Below are 26953 nucleotides of genomic sequence, written 5' to 3'. Positions count from 1 at the left end.
CTCTCTTCCTGTCTCTCCAATGTAAGTGAATGACTTTTTACATTCACAATTAAATCTGTATACCACATCTACCATTTTTAGTCTATTATTAATTTTATCTTCTACTGTTGTTGGTGCTCTTGGTTTATATAAACTTATTCTACTCTATTTTCTTGATCAAGGATCAATACAATATTACTTTGATAAAATATTTTCTTAATTTGTTCAAAAAGTTTCTGTATATAAGTTATTTTCCCAAATGTCTGATTCTCTAGTTTATTTATCATTCCTCCTCCTTTTTCTTCTTTTCTTTCAGGTTTCATTTTCGTTAAACATTTATTTAATATATATTTATTATATTCATTTAACAAAAACATCTTAATAATATCTTTTACCAAATCTTGTTTTATAGTGTTTGTTACTCATTATATAATGCTAACTTCTGTCCCAACTAATAACATAGATTTTATTATAATTATTTAAAACAATGGAGTCAGATTATATAGATGGAAATTCGTAATGGAAACCTTATCAGAGTTTAAACTGTATGCTGAAAACCATACTGAGGAGGCATAATATTTTTGGCAAAATGCATTTAGGTGATTTAACAATGTAATAGTGTTTTTCTCTGCAAATTTGGTTTGCTTTTACCTTTTTTAACTTTAATTTTTATTTTATTATTGATATAATGTTTTAGAATTTAAGTTATCTACTCTCCGTAAGTCAGAAAGGAAAGAAAAATTGATTTTTCATATATTTTTCTACAATACAATTAAGTAAGAATTGGATAGATTTTATTGTGTTATTGGTGAAAACAGCAATATTGATGAAAACAAATCAAGCAATTATTAACAATAACAAAAGCAAAAGTTCTCTAAAATTGCAAGTACAGTACACAATTCATTAAATAAGATACTTTTCAGGAAAATTCATTTTTAATAATAAAAGTCATATGTAGAAAGTCTTGAATATTTCAATCTGAACTTATATCACTGAATATGAACTGGGCTAAATTAAAATTTTCAGAATCATATAATCCAACCCAAAAAATATCTGAAAAAATTCACTATTCTGTATAGAGTTAATCCATAAGACCACTAATCCTTAAGATATTACTTTATAATTTGGAAAGCTTTTGTCTACACTACTATTTTGCAAAAAACTGACAATTCAAATTCAACATGACAGTTGAGTTTTTCATCTTTTACAGAAATTTCTACTGAAGAATGAGGAAAAAATTATTTTGTATATTATAAAATTATTTTAAGAAACTAAATATTTATTAAATTCTAAATAATGATTAAATTCATTGATAATTTCAGAAAGTAGAAACAGAACCTATTAAAGATTCTGGAAATGAGAAAGTTCAGTTTTTTTTGGGAAGTGTTACATCACTAGAACATCAGACAGATGATAGCAAAAATTCTCCTTTAATCATTCCTGGAAGAAAATTATCAGCTCCAACTGTGCCTTCAGTAGGTCAAACATTACGATCATCACTTAAAAAACCAATGTCAAAAGAGGGGAAAAGAGATTTGAAAGGTGTATCTTTCACTGACAACAGGTAATTATGTTAATATTTTTTTATTTGCTTATATAATAAATATTGATTAACTTATTTTACTGTAAAATTGAAGAGTTTGTATTATAAGCTATTTGCTAATTATATTTAATGAATGAACATTACATAAAATTCAGTAATACAATAAATATAGCAAATAAATTTCAATTGATGAACATAATAATGCTACTTTTTCCAATACAAAACACAATGATATATACAGTAGATCAGTATATATGTCATTGTATTTTGTGTTGGAAAAAAATAGCATGCTTATTTTCAATTGTAATTTATAACATTATATATATATTACTGAAAGACTGATATCTGGCAAATGTTGAGATTCTCTAGTGAATGTCTGCATTCACACAGTCATTTCGTGTATGTACAAAATATTTGCTAAATATCATTATTTCTCACTTACACCGGCAAATGTCTCCATTCAGCATGCACTGTTGGTGAATGTTGAATAAAAATATTTTTATTACATTAAGACAAAAATGCAACTTTTTAATATGTCAAAATAGGAGAAAGCTTAAGTAACAGCACATGTAAATAAACTGTTGAACCTAAAACGAACAGTACATTCTTAATCAGAAAAGAAAAATAATACGCAATAGTAAACTTACACATATATTATATGATTAATGTTATACAATTTTATTTATTGCAACAACTTAAACTGTTATGACACTTTGAATTTCACAAGAGTCTTTTGCTTTTACAACTGCATTTATTCATGGAACACTTCTTTTGCAATGACAGTGTGTATAGCCTTGCCCTCCATTTTTCAAATTATCTGCAGCTGCTTTTCTCAGAGATATTTCTTGAGAAGAAATCTCATCTATGGAAAGTAATTTTTCTTTACAAATTATGAACTGATTGCAAGTATAAAGCTGCTTGAGGGTACCTTTTTTGTATGCTAATTTATAAAATTTGGAGTCTTCTATTCCAACAACAACCGCCAACACATTTTGGGCATCTGCACAGTCACGGTCAACATCAGGGACTTGTATTTGTGGTATCACCAATTTGAGCAGGAGGAAATTTTCTTTTTGAGGTTTGTAACATTTTCGTTGCTTGCAATAGAAGATTCTTTTTTGTGGCTACTCTTTTTATAGAAATAAATTCATGTTGTTCAGTCAAGGCTTGACATGAAGACGTGGTGGGTTGCAGCTCCTCTTCAATATTTTCCTTTGGAATATGGTATTCGTTATGGCCACTGCTCAAATTTCCTTCAAAGTATTAACAATTTCTTCGAGCTGTTCTTTGGTTTCAATATTTGTGATTTATTTGCCAGGCAAAGATGACAATGCCATGCTTCTTTTTGGTTTAATGCTAAACATGGCTTCATAAGGACTTTGGCATATTCCTTCCTGATATGTAGTGTTCTTGGCAAAATTGTACAAAGGGAAAACCATCTGACCATTTATTTGTATCTTTATTGTTCATCCATGTAGTTAACATATTCTGTATATCCTGATTGGCCCTTTCAACTGAGCCTTGTGTTTGACTATGACGAGGCTTTCCATGAACTATCTTAACATCTTTCCACATAGCGCATAGTTCGGATATGACTTGATTACAGAATTTCCTACCATTATCTGAATGCAATATAGCTGGGGCACCAAATGTTAAAAATATTTGAAGAAGGTGATATGCTACTTCTTCAGCTGTCTTAGTTTTCAAAGGTCGTCGCTGGACAAATTTTGTTAAATGATCTTAATACATCGTTATGAACTTATATTCGCCATCCTTGTGTGACTGCAGGTCTATCAGATCAACTTGACACCTTGAGTTTAACTCTGAACTGACCATTGGTTTCACAACAATACCTTTTTTAGGTGCACTATGTTTCATTTGACATTGTTTACATAAATTTAAATACAACATTACAACTTCATATGTAATATTTTTGTATTTAAGTTGCAATTCTTTAAACATATGTGTTCTTCCTCCATGGCCTGTTTTGCTGTGAGTTTCAGATAGTATACTGAACAATTTATCATTGGTAACATAGTACTGTATATTCATTTCTCCTGGTTTTAATGGTACAATTAATTTCTCTTCATCATTAATTTTTAAAACGTCAAAATGTTTTAATCATCTGTAATCCAAAGGTGTGCTGCACTTAGTTTTAACAGAAATCACTTCAGAAAGTATTTTAGAGTACTTTTCTTGAGAAAAATAAAAACAATTATCTTCTCGTTTACTTGCAATTAATGCACATAACTTTTCAAAAAAAAGTTCTTTGTTCACTGCAATATCCATTCAATATAAATTAGGGTATTGGATAAAAAAATAAAATTTAAGAAAATGTTGCACGCACCAGCAAACCTTGCATAAGACTGACAAACAGCAGTGTTCCAGAGTATAACAAATAGATACCAATGATTTCAATCACGGCAGAACAAAGGATTTGGTGACAGACTGTCGCCTTTCTGTCAACATCGGCTTCTCAGGTGTCATTTCAACCTCCACCAAAGCTTATCTATGCTTGTTGACATACACCGGCGATTGTTCAAATGTATAATAATATAACCAAATATTTGGTCTTTTATTGATGTATTTTGTATGTGCCGACATTCTCTAATTTCAGTCTTTCATGGTAACATATATATATATATATATATATATATATATTTCATATGATTAAAAGTAATTTGCTTGAAGGAAACAAATTATTTTAACTATTTTCTTTAGAATTATACTCTTATTTGTAATAATCATTAATATAATCTCACTAATCTGGCAAGTCCTTGCACAGAGAGCTGTTACATTAGTGAAAATACTGGATTCTTCAGTGTGTATTGGCCAAAAGGCAATGAATGATGTGACCTGTTGCTCTCTGGTGCTGATTGTTTTGGAGGCAGGCAGGCAAATAATACATTGTGCTGAAATACAATACTGTATACAGAAACTTTAATAAACAGGAAAAAAGGAAGTATGGTATAACCAACACTTACATGGAAATAGAAGTGCAAAGGCAATCACACTAGAGGGTATTCCCAATAATTGAGAGACCAAATTAGTGAGAATCTACTGTAGTATATCATTACTAAACTTTTTATTATTAATATTATGTAAAGTGACCAAACTTCCAAATTAGTCAGTACAATCCCACTTTTTACTATGCTGTCCTGATTTTGAAACTGTCAGTTTTTAAAATGTCTGAAAAATGTCCTATTTTTGAACTGTTTTATAGTTATGTTCAAAAGTAGTCAATATTCTTTGCATGAATTGTAAGTCAAAGATGAATTGCATAAAAATTATACATAAAAATTTTAATATCCAATTGTGTGGATCAGTTATAAAAGGGAGTTGATGGTTTTTGCTAATTATCTGAAAAAATATTAAAAAATTGGCAAAGCTACACTTAGAAGCTGTAATTAAATTGTTCATTCTTACTATTGCTGTAAATTATTATTTTGTAAACAGGAGTATGTGAATAAATAAAATGTTCATTGGTTGTTTGTAACATGATGTCAGAAAGCTAGAAAACCAATGATCGTCAGCTGGAATTGATCACATGACTCATTGTGTCCAGTTGAAATGCCTGACTTAATGTTCTGCTTTTTACATTTCAGGATCTAGTCACTTTAATAAAAAGCTACAGGGCTACAATGTTAACCAGTTTATAGCACACAATATGCAGCTACATCTATAGTTTTATTTAATTTTGTATGCCCTATTTAAGAATGGTTAACACAACTGACAAATAAATAATGATTTTTTTTATAGATAACTAACATATATTAATACATGTATTAATAGATAGATAACATGTATTAATAGATAACTAACATCAAAGATGCAGTTATCTATTAGAGATATTAAAAAAGTAATACATGCATATAAAATAAATAATGAAATGAATATATAATTGATTAATTTCAATAAATATCAATACTACAGTATTTGGTCTTTTTGTAATTTAAATTATTATTTTTTTGTCTAATAACATAATGATTTCTATAGATAAGTTTTAGATAAAATGTAATCTGCAGAATTTTGTGTTCAAAAGTTTGACATATTTTCTTTTCTTTACAGAAGAAACATTGTAATAGAACTTTATTTATTTGCAAAGCATAAGCAATAAATGGTTTATTGCATTTTATTTAAGGTCAGGTGGGATAAGTACACCCTTCATTCTGAAATTTGAAATTTCTGGTTAGTAAGAAGAGTAATGATTATTTGATTTCAAAAACCAATTTTTGAAATAACTTATCTGGTTCTATAGCAACAAGTCATGAATATTGCAGGTCTCAAGTGAGTGCTATTTGTTGACTCAGAATATGCTTTTAAAAATTATACTGGAGGGCACTTACCCCCCACTAGTGGAAGTAAGTGTACCTTCCATTGTAATAACTAGGAAAATCCAAATAAAATCTAATTCTGGGACAAGTGTACCAAAGCTTGACAGTAGACAGTATCCTTTCATTTGTATAGAGACTTCAGTACACTTCATTGTGGGTTCAAGCATAGCAAATAAAGTAATGATAGCATACTTAAAAGGCAACAGTAAAATCTGCATTATATATTGTAATTTACATCTCCCTGATTACAATAAAAATGTAAAGTGTTTTACAAGACAAGATGAAATTGCCTGAGAGTAACTTTCTCTTGAAAAGACTGACTAAGACTACTTTTGAATTACCTTACTCCAGGTTATAGTAATACCTGAAGATGCAACAAAAAGTAATTAAACATATATTCCAAAATGGCAGAAGTGTTTTGTCCTTGTAACAAAGCACAAGGACAAAACACTTCACAACTTATAGTATTTACATCTATCGTTCTACAATATTCATCTAAATATTGTATCTTAAATTCACAAATAGTGGATTTTAAATACAAAAATTAATATACTGCATTCCTTCAAAAGAAAACACTAAACTTATCCAGACTTTTCAAATCACTGTTGCGATCGTAGAAGCAGCCACGTTGAAATCAATTCCAATACTATTTTGGGTTCTTGACCAAATAAACACAGATCTTAAAAGATAAAATAAATTTATTTTGAGCTTAAGTACAAAGACTGTCTTAGTACCATACACATGGTCAGAATGACTCTAGAGGGAGACAAAAGACTAAATCTAGGGACATGATAAGATGTTGCCAGGTTGGCCACTATCAATACCTGTATTTATGAGCTACAAATCAATTTATTAGTATTAGCTTAATTTTGATTGGTTGATGAGCTATTATAGATAGATGCAGTTACTCCATGGATGCACTTACCTTCTGATCATACAACATATATAAACTGTGTTTTGTAAATTTTTTACAAACTGTCAATAAATTATTACACACTATACAAAAATAATATGTTTCATAATAATGGTTTCAAATTGATTAATTAATCAGAAGATAGATATAGAAGAATAATATAAATTTAGTTAATATTCAAATTTATTACTTAATTAATCTATTTAAGTTTTATTTATTAATTAAATGTAGAATTTGGAAATTTTTTTTATGTAAATAGATTACATATTATTAGACAAAAAGTGCATTTTAAAATATATTAATTTACTGAAACATAGAAATATTTGGAATTAGACTGTTTGACATCATAGCACACATAAATAGAGAATATCAGATATACTGATAGTTTGTTTTATGAAAGCTTAAAAGCAAAGTATATGGTTGCTTATAGACTAAATATTAGAATTTCCATGTTATATTTTAATTAAAAGGAGAAGATTATAGAAGCTATTGCAAAATATTAATTAGATCTAGATAAATTAAAATTTATCTAAATCCTAATTAATTAAGAGATCAAACTACAAGATCTATTATTCTTATTAATGACTTATTCAATCTATATGAAGTTGTTAAAATAACATACGACTTTTTCCCAAGAAACAATTATCTAAATTAATAAAAATAGACATTTAGTAGTAGTTATTATTAAATGTGTTATTAAATATCATTCTAGAAAGAATGACATTGATAAAAAAACATAAGGATAATATGTTGTAACAACATATGGTGAACATATTGGTAAAAGCTAAATTAAGTGAAAGAAGAAAACAAGGTGGTGGTTATAATAAGATATGAAGTAACTAAGATAAGGATGACAAGTGGAGTGACAATTTTTATTTCTGGACTAGATGGAATAAAGCATTTTTATTGTTATTAAGATATTATTGAAATATTAAACTATTTTACTCATAATTATTGAAATGTTTTTATGTTTTAAAATAAATAATTAAATATTACTTATTACTTTTGCAAATACTGTATTTTGTTCGTATAGTTTATATATATATAAACAAGTAGTATACATATAAAAAAGCAGAATAATAAACTGCCAGAAAATTGTAATTTTATTTTACTAAGAATAGTTAAAACAAAAGATTAATCCTGGATAGAAAATATCAAGGAATTTCAACTGTAAAAACTTTTTAACACAAAACAACTTCCAACAAATATATCCTGAGTAATTACAGAAATTGTATCCATATTCCAACAACTTAACACTTCGTTGAGTAATAATAATCCACGAAAACCTTTCTGTACAAGTGTTACAAGTTAAGAACATAACACTTGTACAGAAAGGTTTTCGTGGATTATTAAAAACTTTTTACTTATAATATAAGGAATTGAAACTTAATTTAATTAGTAAAGTTTAAAGACTGATTTTTTCAAACTGAAATGTACTGTACATAGCTACATTAGGAAAATTGCTATGTAGTTTTTGCTATGATAGCATTTCTCCACTAAAAATGACAATCTGCATGTTTTTCTTTTATGTAAAGTGAACCTTTCCACATATGACAAAAGGTGTCTTTTTACATTACACTGTTTACAAATATCAATAAAAAGACCAATAAAAATTTCTTTTGATTTCTACTGGAATGAACAACTAATATAAATTTATTAGTTCATTTCAAACTAAATTTTTATTGATCTTATATTGCTATCCATAACATTGATGATATCATATAAAATTTAATTGCAACTTTTACTAAATAAAGATTATATAATACATATAATATTGGACTAAATATCCAGCTTCCAGAAATCTGAATTACCAAAAACCCAGCTATTTTTGAAACTGGGTCGTTTTGAATTTGGTGGGCTGCAGTACAATTGTAGTTTGTCATGTGGCTGCTTTATTTTGGTTTCTATGGTCTATATAGGGTTTCTCTAATGGGATCCAGGGATCCTGGCTGGTTTTTTAACCTGGGAAATATCCCAGGAAATCCCACAAATTTCTTAAAGTTCACTTTTTTCTTATGTTGTGTTAAGATTGAGGAAATTTTGCAAATATAAAATATACTTAACTCAAAAACTGTCAGAATACATTTTTATTTATTAATTTTAAGCCTGCTTATTTTTAAAATTTTTGCTTGTTATGGCATCTCACAGATTATCAATAATAAATATGTAGCCTATTTGTGGCAGGACTCTGAAAATTCTTTACTTGTCAGAACCTAAAAATTAAGACAGCATCAGTGCAACTATTAAAGATATTACATCTTTAATAATTGCACTGATGTCTTGATTTTTAACCATGCCCAGTAGCTTCAATAACTGCATTATGCCATATTGTGCAAATTGGACAAGAATACAAACAAGTATGAAGTATGCAAGTATTTTTCATAAACCTGATTATTAAAGCCAAAAGAACTGCTGAATTATCACTCTATAAGCTTGATGCCACTATTAAAGCAGCCGAGGTAGACAAATCAAGAATACTAGACAGCAAAAGAAGTACTGCAATGCATCTCGAAAACAAACTAGAAACTGTCGAGGCTATGGATGAAAAAATACATTAATGCATTTAAGAGAAGACAGATGTTAAGACGATTCCACCTACATCAATTGAATTGGAAAGGGCATTCTTGGTAGCAGAACTTTTCATTACTAAAATAAGAACCAGATTGAGTGATCGGAGTATCAACTATCTTTCCTTTTTAACATCTTACAAAATATTATTGTAAATTTTTATATTATTTTTAGTGAGTTATTAGTGAATTTTATATTTATTAGGAGTTCTGAACTATTAACTTTCTTTTTTAAGAAAATTAATTATTAAATGTTATGAAATTTGGAAAATCATTTTAAAATTTTTAAAATTAAAACACAGTAATTTTAATAAAACAGTTTTATATGCTTGAATTATCTGAGAACCATTGATCTGAGACATTAGTATAGATTATAGTTTTATAAATTATATAATTATGATTTGCTCCTTTATAGTATTTATTGATATACCATAAAGTATAAATAAGTTTACATAGTATAGAATAATACTTATTAAATTTTAGTTTTGTTTACTGTAATTTAAATTTGCTAATGTATGTTATTAGAGTTATTTGTTTTACACTTATGTCAATATAATAACTTGATTTTAACAAAGTATATATAATTATACTGTAGTATCTCTAATTAAATGATTTAATCAAGATCAATTTATCTAATAATTGAAGATAACAGAATTTACTTTATAAAAAATGATAAAAAGCTGATTTGAATTCATTTTCATATTAGTGTAGAGATATATTTTATTGAAATCCTTTGAAATACTAATATTTGAAAATTTTTATATATTAAAATATTTGTGATTAAAAGGAATAATTTGGTTAGTTTTTCAGAAATAATAAATTTAAAAAAGCGCTGCATAATAAGTAATACAATATATAAGTTAATATAAATATCATTTATCATTTTTTTTATTATTTTAAAAAAATAAAAAAATAATTTGATTGCTATGAATATTACATTCATTTAGTAAATAAATTTGTAAATAATAATAATAATTTTAATTTCATTAATTATTTTATTGAATGAATTAAAATTTTATATGTATATTTTAATATTTAATAACTGAAAGGAAATATCATGTAACAACAATAAATTATTCATTTAGATTATTAATTCAATTATTTAGAAATAAGAGTTTTTATTTTGTATGTTTGGAACATAAATGCAATGAAATTATTGAATCATAAAATTTTTTCTAATGCTGGAAATATTCTAAAAGTGAACTCACACAAATCTTGGCACTCTTCCAGCATAGTTACAAGTTTTAATGCTGGAAGAATGCAATGTTATTGTGAATGAAATTATCATTTAGTTACTATCAAGATGAAAACATTAACTGTAAACAGAATCTAAACCAAAATCTTGATGATACTTTTATATTTTCATAGGTCTCTTTATATAATTTAATTTTTCAATATTGAGAACATCTCGCTAACAATATGTAAAATTTTTCATATTAAGCAATTAATCAGTCTTAATGTATAANACACTGTTTACAAATATCAATAAAAAGACCAATAAAAATTTCTTTTGATTTCTACTGGAATGAACAACTAATATAAATTTATTAGTTCATTTCAAACTAAATTTTTATTGATCTTATATTGCTATCCATAACATTGATGATATCATATAAAATTTAATTGTAACTTTTACTAAATAAAGATTATATAATACATATAATATTGGACTAAATATCCAGCTTCGAGAAATCTGAATTACCAAAAACCCAGCTATTTTTGAAACTGGGTCGTTTTGAATTTGGTGGGCTGCAGTACAATTGTAGTTTGTCATGTGGCTGCTTTATTTTGGTTTCTATGGTCTATATAGGGTTTCTCTAATGGGATCCAGGGATCCTGGCTGGTTTTTTAACCTGGGAAATATCCCAGGAAATCCCACAAATTTCTTAAAGTTCACTTTTTTCTTATGTTGTGTTAAGATTGAGGAAATTGTGCAAATATAAAATATACTTAACTCAAAAACTGTCAGAATACATTTTTATTTATTAATTTTAAGCCTGCTTATTTTTAAAATTTTTGCTTGTTATGGCATCTCACAGATTATCAATAATAAATATGTAGCCTATTTGTGGCAGGACTCTGAAAATTCTTTACTTGTCAGAACCTAAAAATTAAGACAGCATCAGTGCAACTATTAAAGATATTACATCTTTAATAATTGCACTGATGTCTTGATTTTTAACCATGCCCAGTAGCTTCAATAACTGCATTATGCCATATTGTGCAAATTGGACAAGAATACAAACAAGTATGAAGTATGCAAGTATTTTTCATAAACCTGATTATTAAAGCCAAAAGAACTGCTGAATTATCACTCTATAAGCTTGATGCCACTATTAAAGCAGCCGAGGTAGACAAATCAAGAATACTAGACAGCAAAAGAAGTACTGCAATGCATCTCGAAAACAAACTAGAAACTGTCGAGGCTATGGATGAAAAAATACATTAATGCATTTAAGAGAAGACAGATGTTAAGACGATTCCACCTACATCAATTGAATTGGAAAGGGCATTCTTGGTAGCAGAACTTTTCATTACTAAAATAAGAACCAGATTGAGTGATCGGAGTATCAACTATCTTTCCTTTTTAACATCTTACAAAATATTATTGTAAATTTTTATATTATTTTTAGTGAGTTATTAGTGAATTTTATATTTATTAGGAGTTCTGAACTATTAACTTTCTTTTTTAAGAAAATTAATTATTAAATGTTATGAAATTTGGAAAATCATTTTAAAATTTTTAAAATTAAAACACAGTAATTTTAATAAAACAGTTTTATATGCTTGAATTATCTGAGAACCATTGATCTGAGACATTAGTATAGATTATAGTTTTATAAATTATATAATTATGATTTGCTCCTTTATAGTATTTATTGATATACCATAAAGTATAAATAAGTTTACATAGTATAGAATAATACTTATTAAATTTTAGTTTTGTTTACTGTAATTTAAATTTGCTAATGTATGTTATTAGAGTTATTTGTTTTACACTTATGTCAATATAATAACTTGATTTTAACAAAGTATATATAATTATACTGTAGTATCTCTAATTAAATGATTTAATCAAGATCAATTTATCTAATAATTGAAGATAACAGAATTTACTTTATAAAAAATGATAAAAAGCTGATTTGAATTCATTTTCATATTAGTGTAGAGATATATTTTATTGAAATCCTTTGAAATACTAATATTTGAAAATTTTTATATATTAAAATATTTGTGATTAAAAGGAATAATTTGGTTAGTTTTTCAGAAATAATAAATTTAAAAAAGCGCTGCATAATAAGTAATACAATATATAAGTTAATATAAATATCATTTATCATTTTTTTTATTATTTTAAAAAAATAAAAAAATAATTTGATTGCTATGAATATTACATTCATTTAGTAAATAAATTTGTAAATAATAATAATAATTTTAATTTCATTAATTATTTTATTGAATGAATTAAAATTTTATATGTATATTTTAATATTTAATAACTGAAAGGAAATATCATGTAACAACAATAAATTATTCATTTAGATTATTAATTCAATTATTTAGAAATAAGAGTTTTTATTTTGTATGTTTGGAACATAAATGCAATGAAATTATTGAATCATAAAATTTTTTCTAATGCTGGAAATATTCTAAAAGTGAACTCACACAAATCTTGGCACTCTTCCAGCATAGTTACAAGTTTTAATGCTGGAAGAATGCAATGTTATTGTGAATGAAATTATCATTTAGTTACTATCAAGATGAAAACATTAACTGTAAACAGAATCTAAACCAAAATCTTGATGATACTTTTATATTTTCATAGGTCTCTTTATATAATTTAATTTTTCAATATTGAGAACATCTCGCTAACAATATGTAAAATTTTTCATATTAAGCAATTAATCAGTCTTAATGTATAAAATGTGAAATTTTGAATCTGTTCATTTAGTTCTAGTTCTTAAATACTGTACATATATATTTATATAATCAAAAGTTTTTACATTATAGAAATTTTTGATATTGATAATTAAATATTAAGTTGATATAGTTAACTCTTTTCATTACAAGATTTCAATTTTTTTAAGTGCGAGTATATAGGATAAAAGTAATTTAAGTAAGTAAAAATTCAGTTTCTAAAATAAAAACAGCTACAAACTTAAATAATAATCTGTGTAATTTATTATTTTATTTTATATGTAATATTGTTAATATTTAAAAAGATTTGAAAATGAAAAACTCGATATTTTTAATATGATATAATTAAAAAAGGTCATTACATTTTTAGATAACAGACAACAAAATAAAGCATTTAAAATATTTAAAACATTCATTAGATAAAACTATTTTTGTTGGAGATTTCATAACTGGGAATACTAAAGATACTTGTGTATACTTAAAGCAGTCACTTCTCAAACTCTATGGGGCATTCCTGAATTCTATCCTAGAGATGAGGGATGGGCAACCTTTTTCTATGTAAGGGCCGCATTTCAAAACTTTTGAACTGACGCGGGCCGCATACAAGAGAAAAGAGGGGGTGGGAAATGTCGATAAATCACAATTCTTTATTCATATATAATTATAAATTAGCATGGGTATACTATAAATTAGCATGGGTATACTTATAAATTAGCATGGGTAAATTAAGTTAGTTTCTGGCACAGTTGTAAACGTAATATATCGGAAATATTTGATTAAATATTAGTCACTGCTAGTTTTAAATTAGATTCGATGTGTGTGTTAGCCGGTTTCTTGTTTTAATTTTTACTAAATTTATTGCGAAAAAACTATTTACATACATAAGTTGTAGAAAAAAACGTTTGAATTTTTGCTGCATACTTCCTTAAGCTTAAGGAAAATTGATATATTTATTCATATTTTATGCGACGCGGGCCGCAAAAAATATTACTACGGGCCGCGGGTTGCCCATCTCTGCTGTAGATCATACTTAAGATTTCAAATCAAAGTCATGATAGCCCAGGTGCAAGAGTAAGATGCTCTACTTATTCGCTGAAATTCTGTTTATTTTACTTTCAAGGAGATAGAAATGAACCAAAACTTTTTCGTATCTTGGGTAGAAGATTTATACTGGTTTTTCAACAAATATTATGTTTTATTCTTCAGCTTTAATTCAGTTTTGACAGTTTTTTCTCAACTCAAATATAGAAATCTATGTAGACTATTAATTAAATTTTTACGACCTTCCTCTTTCTTCTTCTTTTTTTATATAAAACAGATCAAGGTAGAAGTAAGAAATGATCAATTAAGTAAGTAACTTTAAAACTTTAATAATTTATCTAAATCAAATTACACCAACCAATTTCCAGTAAATTTTATCACGTTTCAATACTCAATAAATTATAATTCAATTCTTATTACGTATATATATTTCTTTCGGAAAATTATTTTGAATTGAATTGAATATTGCATTTAAAATTTAAATATACAGTATGTAAATGAAATTCAAAATTGATGTTCTTTTCTACAGTTTTTATAGTATCAAAAAAATGTAAATTTATAATTTAAACATATCAAAACAGTATGTTAATTATTAATAAACAGATTATAAACAAATATATCGAAAATGGATCATTTATTCCTCGTAAATGATAAAAATAATAAGAACTATTTCTGTAAGGATAAGATTGTTAAAATGTTAAAACTTCATAAAACTCATACGAACGACATAATATCGGAAAAATGCAATAAAATTGTAATAAAACAATAGTGTGTGTCAACATTTCCAGTAATTTTTAAAGCATTTTAAGTATTTAAGATTTAACTTAGTTTGGATCTACTGGCTCAGAAAATCTCCGAATAACATGCATTGACAAAATTACAGTAGCCCCTCGTTATATAGCGCTTGTTGGGAGACAGAGAAAAACGCGATATAACCGAGTACTAAAAATTCTGGGTTTATACTAAATAGATTATACATGCTTTGGAATCTCTCCTCTATTCTTTCATCAGCAAGTGTTTCTGATATAAAATAAACTTAGTTTTTCAATACTGAATTTTATTCATGGTTATATTGTATTATTAAATGACGTTTACGTAAACATCTATACCACGAGCGCTCATTTAGCGTTATTCTTTCTTTAACAATGACATTTAAAGACAAGCACTGTGATAACAAAACAAAATATCAGTTACGATTTTATTATACAGTACTATATTTCACAATAAACCTCTTATTAAAAATTCATATAATTTATATTTTTCAATAAAAATACAGTAATTGAAAATTTAAAAAATAAATATTGAATATATAATAGAACATCAAAACTATAAAATTACAAAAAATAAAAACTATAAAAAGCAAAGTAAAGTTACTAATGTATAAAAATGCTAGAACTTTCCGTTCAAAAATAAAGAAATTTTTTCCTTACACATTCGGCTGTGAATTTGAAATTTTACATCTTTATGTGAATTGACTGTAGGCAATACCGTCAATTCACATAAAGATGTAAAATTTCAAATTCACAGAAACATGTAAATGAGGAGACAGTAATTAAAACCAATAAATAAACACTATAATAATAGTTATCAATTATTACAAATTTTGTTTAATGTGGAATCATTTTGATTAATAATACTTACATTATATTTTATACTAGATAATATAAAATTCTTAAATCGTCTTTAGTAATTTTCTGTATATCTTTCTGCTTTTTTGTACTTTACTGTACATATATATTGATTTTGTATATGTATTATTATTTATTGGTTTTATCTTATTTGTACATGCTACAACAAGCACAATTGCGAAAAAGTATATCAAAGATGATGATTGATAAAACTTTTATTACGCTATTAGTTTCAGATAAAACAGCGTATGGATAAGTTGTGTATTCCGAATGAGTATTAATATTTTTAAAAGTTGAGTATTAACCATATTAATACTTAACTTTATATATCATTTATCATTAGAATTTTATCACCGAGGTTTAAAAATAATCTTTTCATCAACAGTAAGATTATTTGGACACCAGAGGTTTACAGAAAAAATAAATCTTTCGAAATTTAGATATCATTAAATAAATAAAGCTCTAATAACAAACTTTTATGAAAAAGTTGATGTTATCATGAATTCTCAAACTTTAAATGAATAGTTTTTGAGAGGATAAAAGGAATTTACGAGATTTTATTAATTTACACAAATAATAATCTTAATTTAAAGGATACATAAAAATTCTATTAACGTTTTAATAAGTATAAAATACAAATATTTAAAGTAGAATCGAAAAAATAGTGTCATTAACACGAAGGTAATTATCACCGGTGTAGTCGAGGAGATTGGGTATTTTTTCCGGACACGGAGAAAAGTTAGGGGCCCGTAATGGTTCCTATCACACTAAAAGTAATGTTACTTTTACTAATAAAAAACGAAATCTCCAAGACTGCTCTTTATTAATAGAGAAATATTCTACGTATTTCATTTGTTTAAAAAATAGCCGAAGGACCCTATATAAACTCTCGACAGCCCTGAGGTTGCCACAACAGCGTGAAAAGTAATAGTTAAACCTTCACGTTTCTTAACAATATTTTGGGATTCACATTATTATCCAGAATGGATAGAAATTATAACACCTATCTCATCCTGTAAACTTTAACAACATGACAGGCATTTAACTTTTTATCATAAATTTCATTAGAAAAACTAGTCAATTTATCACATCCGAATTTAATTGTTTCAAATAATATCTGAAATGTTTTCATTAAAATGCTATTTATTTTGAAAAAATATACTGAATCGTTATGTAATCTCATTATTACTATTTTATGTTTAAGATTTCTTTTTCTATCAATATTGTAAACTAATGAAAATACTATATGTAAGGTAGCATATAATATATTGCTTTATATTTTTGCTTGCAATATTTGAAGCAATTAGATCAATTTAAAGTTCAAAATAAAATTAATTTTGAACTTTAAATTGATCTGATTATTATTATATATATATAACATTAACTTAAGACTCAAGAGATACATCACAAACGTCATAAATGAGATGAATTTATGTAGTCTATTTAATAATTTTTACGAACAGCACTCACATTAAGAGGAAATTCATCATATATTTTTATGAATAAGTAATAATTGCTGTTCAAATTCTACATAATTAAGAAATACTGTATATAAAGTGGTAATGAATATTTTATTGATTTATTTTTGGGTTCTGTCTCTAATTTGACATGTAAGACAGCGCTTGATGAATTCGTTTTATTAAAATTTCCTCTTTTTGTCATTAAAGAATTCGATCCATCTTCATCCTCCGCTACTCAACTAATCTCTTGTGTTTTACAGTGAAGTATACCCAAACTGAGATAGGCGTTATAAAAATTATAAGATAAATTTAATGTTATATTATTAAATATTTAATATATAACCTACTTTTATGTATTTATATATATGCATATAAATATAGACTTCCATATGGTATTTAGGAAAGTAAAGCGACGTTGAACGTTGCTATGGCGACGAAATTGTTGACACTTGGGGTTCGTCTCGTCATTAGGCATCGTGACATCTAGAATGATGGAGAATCGACTTAGCTTCTTAATTACTAGATTCAATTATCTTTACCGAGAAAAGAACTTCTGAGTAATTCATAAAAAAAAGATTAGTGATTAAATAAAAGCATTTGAAATGCGTAGCGGAGAGAAAAACGCCAGTTCATTACACAACGATAAGAAAGACTCGTATGTCAAAAGAGCGCAATTGTCGTCAATCTAATAAAATAAGCATGGGTTATATAATTAATTAAACTAATTTTCGTTATTAAAATAATAAGACAAAACCTAATTTTCGTTATAAGCTTCACCGAAACGGGGGTTAAAAAATGCTAAATGGTATCACATGACTCTATTTAAAGTGCTATTATAATATGAAAAAAAAAAATATATATATATATATGTTTATATATTTAAGGGAAAAATAACGTTAGTTAAGCCATTAAAATACAGAATTTTTGCCTAAAATAGTTTTTTAAAGGATTTTTAAGTTTCAAAAGTATTACGAGATCACGTGCCGTTACTGATTTGCATCCGTTTTTGAATAATAAATATTTTATTAAATGTTCGAGTTTTTACGTATGGAGCGTTTGCATTAATATCCGGCTGGTGATTTCATTAACGATTACGACGTTGAATACGATTATTAGTGAATGGTGATGAAATAGAGATTAAGCGCGGAAATCAAATTACGAAATAAAAAATATTGTGGAAATTAATTTTGAAAGTTTTTAATCCCAATAAAAGTAAATCGACAACGGAACCTTTTTACAGGAACAGGATGTTACACTTCCCGGCTAATCACTACCAGAGACGTCAATTTTCAGATTCGATTTTTAAAATATCGTACAGTCAATCAATCGATTCAACTGTCATCTGGTACTGTAAGGGGGCGTATTTAACCACGTGGTCAATCGCAGCGTGAATTCTCAGCTGACAGCAAAGTTTTCTGCGAGTTAGACACGGTAGTGCGCTCGTTGTCTCAAAGATCTGCATGTTATAAAAGGACAGGTGTTCTTGTCATTTAACTAATTACCTGCACTTGATGTACAAGTACAAGCAGGTCAAATTTGCTTTTCTTATATTATCTTGATGAAGTCAATGGTGATTTGTTCATTTTAAACAGATGTGAGTGTGCATCTGTTATGAAAAATAATAATGTTGACATTGATATTTTAAGATTTAATTTTGATTCTTGAAAACATTTGATTTCAGCCATCTGTTAGAGGAGAATGAAGGTGAAAGTGCATATTATATAGGTGATTCCAGTGTGACAGAACCATTACTCACTGATTCAAAAGATTACAATGCTAATCAATCTAAAGTTACTTTTCAACTTGGTAAGTTTAAACTGTAATTAAGTGCTAGTTGCAGATAAAAATATTTTTTTCAATAATAACTTAAACAAGATGTTACTTAAAATATGTTTAAAAATTTAATTTTTAATGAGATACATTGAAATAATGTGCTTATAACAATAATTTTTGTTGCAATGATTAATTTTTTTAATTAATTAATTTCACTTAATGGGATATTACATAACATAAATTAATTTTTATCAAAATACATATAATTTGCAAAATATATAAAGCAGTAAGGGCATAAAAAAATTTAAACAATAGTGAAGTATTATTCTACAGGAAAGACAAAGTCCATTAGTTGAATTTGTGCATCGTGCTGTTAGAGTATCAGTTTTATTGGATACTGTTCGATTAGAGCCATATATGTCAATACAAAAGTAATAAAAGTGCTATAAATAGTTAGATAACTTCTTGTATATATTTTTTTTATCCTTGAACAATAAATAAGATGGAATATCATTCTTAGGTGAAGAAAATGTGAAACAAGTAAAAGATGTAGATGATGATTCTAATCAAAAACCATTGAGTAAAAAGTAAGTTATTTTAATCTTATATTTTTTATGAATAGTTTAAATTCTTAAATAATTATTAATAATTTTTAGAAGTGATCATTATCATCATCATCATCACCACCGGAAACATCGTCATCGACATGAACCTCTTCAGAGATTACAATCGGGTTCAAATCTTGAACAAGACAAATTTTCTTCCCATCAAATTATAGAACCAGAAGAAGCTGCAATGCTTCAAACTGCTGATTTGGATGATTTAGCAAGTATGAAAATTTTTAATTGAAATTTTATAAATATGAGCAATTCTTCANCAATTACTCTTGTGTTTTTTACTTTAGGGGATAAATGGTAACTACATAGAAATGGACAAAGCTTGGCACCATAATATATGAACAAACATGATACCAGTAACCATTTAGTACATCATTAGTCTGTGTTTGTCTTAAAAATATCATTTAAAATCACTTTCAAGTCAAAGTTTTCAGCTTCAGTTACCGCATGATTAAATAAGACATCTAACTTCTATGGTCACATCCAATGTTCCCTCTAAGCTGCGCGGCCGCGCACTGCTCAAATTGTTGCCACGCACGAGAATTTATGTGCCACGCAGGCGAGCATGCACACCAATTTGAATTATTGTTTACTTATTTCTCACTCTGTCTGCAACATAATTATTGCTGTGTATATTTCGATTAAATATATTAAATCATTGACAAAAGATAATATTTCATATAAAAGTATGTTTTAAAATGAATTTTTTAATCTCTACTTTATAATTAATTATTTTAATTTTTATAGGAAAAAATAAGATTTTATATATAAATGCTCAGAAAAATTTTTTGCTCAGAATCTGCTCAGCAAAATTTTTTTTTGCTCAGAGAAGTATATGTTCCACTCATCTACAAAAAAAATTAGAGGGAACATTGCTTGTGACTTCGAAGGACCACACAAAAAAGCCCTCATGAGTTGTGTTGCTTTGCAATTTCACCTACTTCAAAGAGAAAGTCTAGAAAGGACAATATTTGCACAATGGTTCCACAAAGTTTTGTTTACTTTGCCTGCCATTAGTGTTTGTAACATTGTATCATGTTTAAGCTCACCACCTAACATTACACATAAAATTAAGCAAAAATTCAACATGGCATGTGTGTCGAATGTTATAACTGCTGAAACATCTTGAAAAATGTACACAAAAGACACTAACTACATACAGAAGTGCATCATCAAATAATGGAGCAAATTGAATTATCAACCTTTGCATACTTTAATTTGCACCAATGACACAATTTTTTCACAACCCTCTAAAAAAATTTTGGTTTATAACAAAATAATCTAGTGGCATATTACATCTGTCAGTTGAGTAATAATTGTGGAAACATTTTTTTTATAATCTACTGTTCACAGGGTGACCCAAGTCAGTTAACCAAGATATTGCTTTCATATTTAGCAGCAAAAGTTTATTTTGTGCTAAAAAGTAATTATAGAATTATAGTACTTTTTATATATAAGGACCGTTCAAATGAAATAGACTGCATGTGCTGCCAGAATATTTNTGATTATTCCGTTTTATATGAATTCCATGTTGTACGAGTCACTTAGATTTTACAAATATGTGAGCCATTCACAGCCTGGTGCACATATTTGTAAAATCTAAGTGACTCGTATAACATGGAATTCATATAAAACGGAATTATCAACAGTGTTATAGGGGGGGGTCGACTTGTACAATAAATATACACATGCCAGGTTTTTATGTTGGATATACAGTATATACAAATAATGCAATCAAATGTTTCTGCAGGAGAGAGCATAAGAGACAGCAACATCAGCAGCAATTATTGTGACAATTTATTCCTATTCTACACACACATGCACAGAAACAAAAGCAACTAGTACAGTCGCCACGTACCCGGCTACCCCAGACACACTGGGATAAAACTGGGACATAGCAGATTTTACCCGAAAGATACTGGACGTGGCTTTTATTCTGCCGTCAATAGAAATACATTTAAAACGAGTAAACTGAAAAAGTAGAAACAATTTTTGAATAAATTCTACGTCGCTAGATGGCAGTCCGAAAAAAAAAATCCGGACATCTGGCAACACTAGAGCCTAGTTGACAAACTTTTGGCCCCATTTCCTACACCGTAACACTAATTCCATTATCCACCGCGGTAGAGGCGCAGCGATCGTGCGACACGATTCGAGATTAAGGTTACACGCTGTACACATCGACTGTATATCAAATTATTCAAACTTCAAGACACCATTAAAAATAAAAATTGCATTATAGTGAACATTTTTTTTTTTTAGTTAACTGTAAAAGTTGGCGACCCCACAGAAAGCCCGTCGCGACCCCCTTCTGGGTCGCGACCCATAGGTTGGGAACCCGTGCTTTAGAGTATGAAAACAATGAGTTTTTTTGGTGTTATATTAAAAAAAACCAATAAAATACTTTGAAAATGCGAAAAATGTTCAAAATATTTTATTAAATGTGTTTTTTGTAACTATAACACAAAAAACAGTTATTAAAATCTCAACACCATTCTTGCATTTCCAACAAACACATTAAAAACAAATGTTTTCGGCATATTTCATAAGCCTGCATCAGGTTTCCAATCTAGCTTCAATCTGTTAATGCTTCAAATTAGAATGTTACTTGCTAAGTGACATTTTTTCAAGGTATAGAACATTCTATATTTCTTGTGTGTTCAGAATTAAAGCTAATTTTAAAATATAAAAAATTAAACATCACTTATCAAACAACATTCAAGTTTCAAGCATTATCAAATTGAAGCTAGATGGAAACCTAACATAGGCTTATGGTTTGCTTTGTTTGAGTTACAGCAATGCAACTCTTGTACAATCTGCCTAGGGGGATGCCTTCTGAGAGTCTTTTTAAGGGAAACTGGCTCCTATTTAGGCATTACAGACGTGGAGAAAACCCAGAAAACTCCACGTGGCCAGCCCATCCAGATGAGGCGCGAACCCACAACCAAACTCCCAGTGTTCAGGGTACAAAGACTGCTTGGCCACTGGTGGGCCTCATAGGCTTATGAAGCATGCCGAAAACATTTGTTTTGTTAATTCGTTTGCTAGAAATGCAAGGATAATGTTGAGATTTATGTTAATCATAGTTCCGGCTTTCTTCATTGCTTTCAAAAACTTTTTGTTTTCATAATTATCTTCATATTAGTGTATACCATTATTTTATAAATTTAGAATAAATTTAATTGATATCCATAACATGGAATATTAAGAACTTAAAGAAGTTTTTTATATAGAAGAATTTAATGAATATTTGATCTGAATATATGAATACTCGGAACAGTATTAATATTAAACAGTATTGAAAATCTTTTTCTAGAATTGTATTGCAAATCTATATAATTTTTTTTTATTAAACAGTTAAATTTGTTCATCATTGTTAACACAAAAATATTTGTTAATAGTAAGATATACAATTATTATATACAGTAAACAATTTTCATTATTGATCAAAATAGTGNGATATACTGTAATCCTTTGTAGCCTCCAAGTCTATATGATTGTTGTAATTTCTAAAAAGTCAGATTATAGTAGGGTTCCTCCTTTACCTTGTTACTCATGCTCCTTACTATCTTGTAACATGTTCCACTTAGATATTTTTTTTATAATTCATCACATTGTTGTCACTACTATCTGTATTCCCATCTTCTGACAATCGTTCTACTAATGACTAATTAAAACAAAAATACTTATTTCTACTTGTGAAACCATAAATTTTTAAAATATCCTAAATGTTGGATATGAGTTAAATTTATGAAAGTTGTTTTTGATGCTGTTAAAATGGAGTCATTTCAAAGCTTCATTGGTAAATAAATTTGTTTAATTCTTATTGTTTTTAATATTTTTATTCATTAATTAAATAACTAACTGATACACTTGTATTACCAAACAATATGACATACCTTTTAATCATTTTGAATTTCTTCTATAATAATTAAGAAAATTAAGATTAATCTGAAATAAAACACTTCAGTCAATTTATTTACTTCATAAAGCATAAGACATAGTTAAATTAACATGTTCAATTTTCTTTTCATTAAGAATTCTATTAGATTACAATTTCTAATACATTATTGATAAATAGAATGTATAGTTATGATTTTCTGAACTTTAATATGTTTTTGAAACATGTACTGTACTGTTTTTATGGTCAATGACATAGTTTTAAAATTAATGTTTGTTGATTTAGAAATTTTTCCAAATGTAATTTTAGTACAACATTTATCTTAAAAATTAAAGCATAGACCATTTTCAGTTGTGATTTATTATAAAACTAATTATTTTTTCTCATTTTTATACTTACATAAATTTATTCATTTTTACAAATATTTTTTAATAAACTTTTCAGCTGAAATAATCTAGTGCAAAAAGTGTAAATTTAATACAGTCAGATAATAAATTAATTCTTGAAGTTAGGATCCATTGATGTTGCTAATTCATAAAAGCTTTTTATGAATTAGTGGCATCATAAGCGAAGTGATGCATTAATTAATTTAATATTACAAGTTATTACTTAGTAATTTAAGCTATTTTGTAAAAATCATCAGTTGGCTTGTACTTAATGAAAATTTGAAAATGTAACCAAATTATATTCAAAGCAAGACCTGAAAATAATGTACAAAAGAAGCTGAAGTGCTTCAATAAGAATTGCCATGAATTTCATCTAGAAGATCATTGGCTAGTTCTATGGTATGAAGAATTCACTGTCTTGAGTTTGAGATTATGAAAATCATGTGATCTGATGAAAACAAGCTCTATTAATGGCTAAAGCCATAAGAATGCATTCTATCTGGAATATGCATGTATATTTAATGGACTTTTGAATTTTGAAACAATAGATTTTTGCAAAAAATGTCAAACAGGATTAAATGCCAAACAGATTTATTCCATAAAAATAGAGTTCTGTTTTCGTCGGCAACATATATAATGTCTAAATGACCTTGAATGGATGTCTGATAAATCAATGTATAATTGGTAAAACTGAAACAAAGTCAACTGGACCAGATAATGACTTTGAATTTTATTGTACACATATTTTGAATTATCTGAACTAAAATATTTGCAGAATCCTATTCTCTTGGTTGGGAACTGGACTTGACTTCAAATTATGTGATACTTCGAATCATCTTATATTGAAATAATGAGATTTTACTGTAGATAGATAAATGATAAGTTTCATACACAAAAAGAAATCCATATCTACTTTAGATTCGATAAATAAAATTGCATGCCCTAATATAAAAACTTGTTTTTGTTAAGAACGCAAAACAAAACCTTTTAAGTTTGCAATCACATATTTAAACAAACCTAAGCAAATGTTTTTGACCATTTTTAATGGCTGTCATCAGGCTATAATACAATTTGAACATTATTTGAACTATAACAGAATAGAGCATAGAACAATCAATCTTTGAACATACGTTCAAAACTCAGACCAACATTGCAATTGCTGGAAGTCATAATCATGTTTTACAAATTAATAAACATATATCAGAACATTTATCTACAGGAAATATAGCATCATCTCATTTACCCCAATTATTCTATATGATTGAAATCTTATACTATTCTCTTCATGCCTGAGAAATAATTATCTGGTTGTTAAAATTTATGAATGGACCTTTTTGTCAGTTTACAAATCCAAGATTCTCCTTATAGCATGACTGTTCATTGACACCTTCTAACAATTATTGCATCTGCTCACTTCATTACCACCAAGTCTTCAGATGGATGTACTATAGGCTGTCAACATAAACCACTTCCTTTATATCCTATTAATGTTCACTTATTCTGTACTTTAAAAAACACTTCTTGATACTCATAGTCCATGTTTCTGTTAGTCCTACAATCCATAATAGATATACTGTAATCCTTTGTAGCCTCCAAGTCTATATGATTGTTGTAATTTCTAAAAAGTCAGATTATAGTAGGGTTCCTCCTTTACCTTGTTACTCATGCTCCTTACTATCTTGTAACATGTTCCACTTAGATATTTTTTTTATAATTCATCACATTGTTGTCACTACTATCTGTATTCCCATCTTCTGACAATCGTTCTACTAATGACTAATTAAAACAAAAATACTTATTTCTACTTGTGAAACCATAAATTTTTAAAATATCCTAAATGTTGGATATGAGTTAAATTTATGAAAGTTGTTTTTGATGCTGTTAAAATGGAGTCATTTCAAAGCTTCATTGGTAAATAAATTTGTTTAATTCTTATTGTTTTTAATATTTTTATTCATTAATTAAATAACTAACTGATACACTTGTATTACCAAACAATATGCTGAATTATTTATTGCAGTGTATTAGGATTTATTAATTAATTAGATACAAAGCAATTTGATTAGCGATATATGGTTAAGATGCCATTTCCTGATAAATTTAATAAATAGGAATAATTTATTTTAAATTTAACTCTGAGAGTAAAGATTGGATGGAGGATGATTGGCAATGCGTCTACATAGTAAATAGGAATTGCAGGTTTGAGTCACAGGAGTTCTGGACTGATCTTTCCTTTTCTTCCAAATCAACAAATAAATTAATTTTAGATTATTCTAAACTAAAATTAATTTATTTCTTATTATTAAATTCATCATGAGACAATTGCTTAATCATGTATCAGTTTCTGTAGCCAAATTGCTTTGTATTTAATTATCAATTAGTTTTAATGTAGTCAGATAAATAATCCAATAAATCATTTGGTAAATAAAAATAATTTCATTACTGTATTTTCATGTATGTAATGCAGAATATTGCTAGAGCGAAAACAAAACATTCGCATATTGCACTTTATTCTATACTCCATGGGATATACATACCTATGGGAACAGTCATTTTGCTATAGACACAGGTTTGTAATTACAAGTAAAAATCAGTGTATAATTTGCCCCCATTGGATAACTTTGCATTCCTTTCAGATTATCTTTTAAACATTGTTAACCTGTATTATACACATGAAAATATTGTAATTTAGTTGTAAATCCAAATTATAATGAAAAGAGCTAATTTGAGTTTTGAATTAAGATGTAATTTTATTGAAAATTACAAAGGTATTGGTTATTAAAGGATTTTACTGCTTGTTTATAAACTCATTTACTATAATTTATTATTATACAGTATTTAGTTAACTTTTTTGAATTTATTAGAGCACTGTGATAACAAAACAAAATATCAG

At 27.2% G+C, this 26953-nt stretch overlaps 1 protein-coding gene across 1 annotated transcript in view; it reads left to right on the top strand.

Moving 5' to 3' along the window:
- Nucleotides 1-26953, top strand: part of LOC111632669 (anion exchange protein 3-like) — a 109115-nt gene that overhangs the window by 38713 nt on the left and 43449 nt on the right. The window contains 4 exon segments of the mRNA XM_023377168.1: nt 1302-1543; nt 19065-19189; nt 19677-19743; nt 19813-19985. Coding sequence (XP_023232936.1) covers nt 1302-1543; nt 19065-19189; nt 19677-19743; nt 19813-19985 — 607 coding nt within the window.

Source organism: Centruroides sculpturatus, unplaced genomic scaffold, assembly GCF_000671375.1.
Source record: "Centruroides sculpturatus isolate CEXI.00-Female unplaced genomic scaffold, Cexi_2.0 scaffold733, whole genome shotgun sequence".
Lineage (NCBI taxonomy): Eukaryota > Metazoa > Arthropoda > Arachnida > Scorpiones > Buthidae > Centruroides > Centruroides sculpturatus.
Note: the sequence above shows the minus strand (reverse complement) of the source record. Positions and strands in the feature narration are given on the sequence as shown.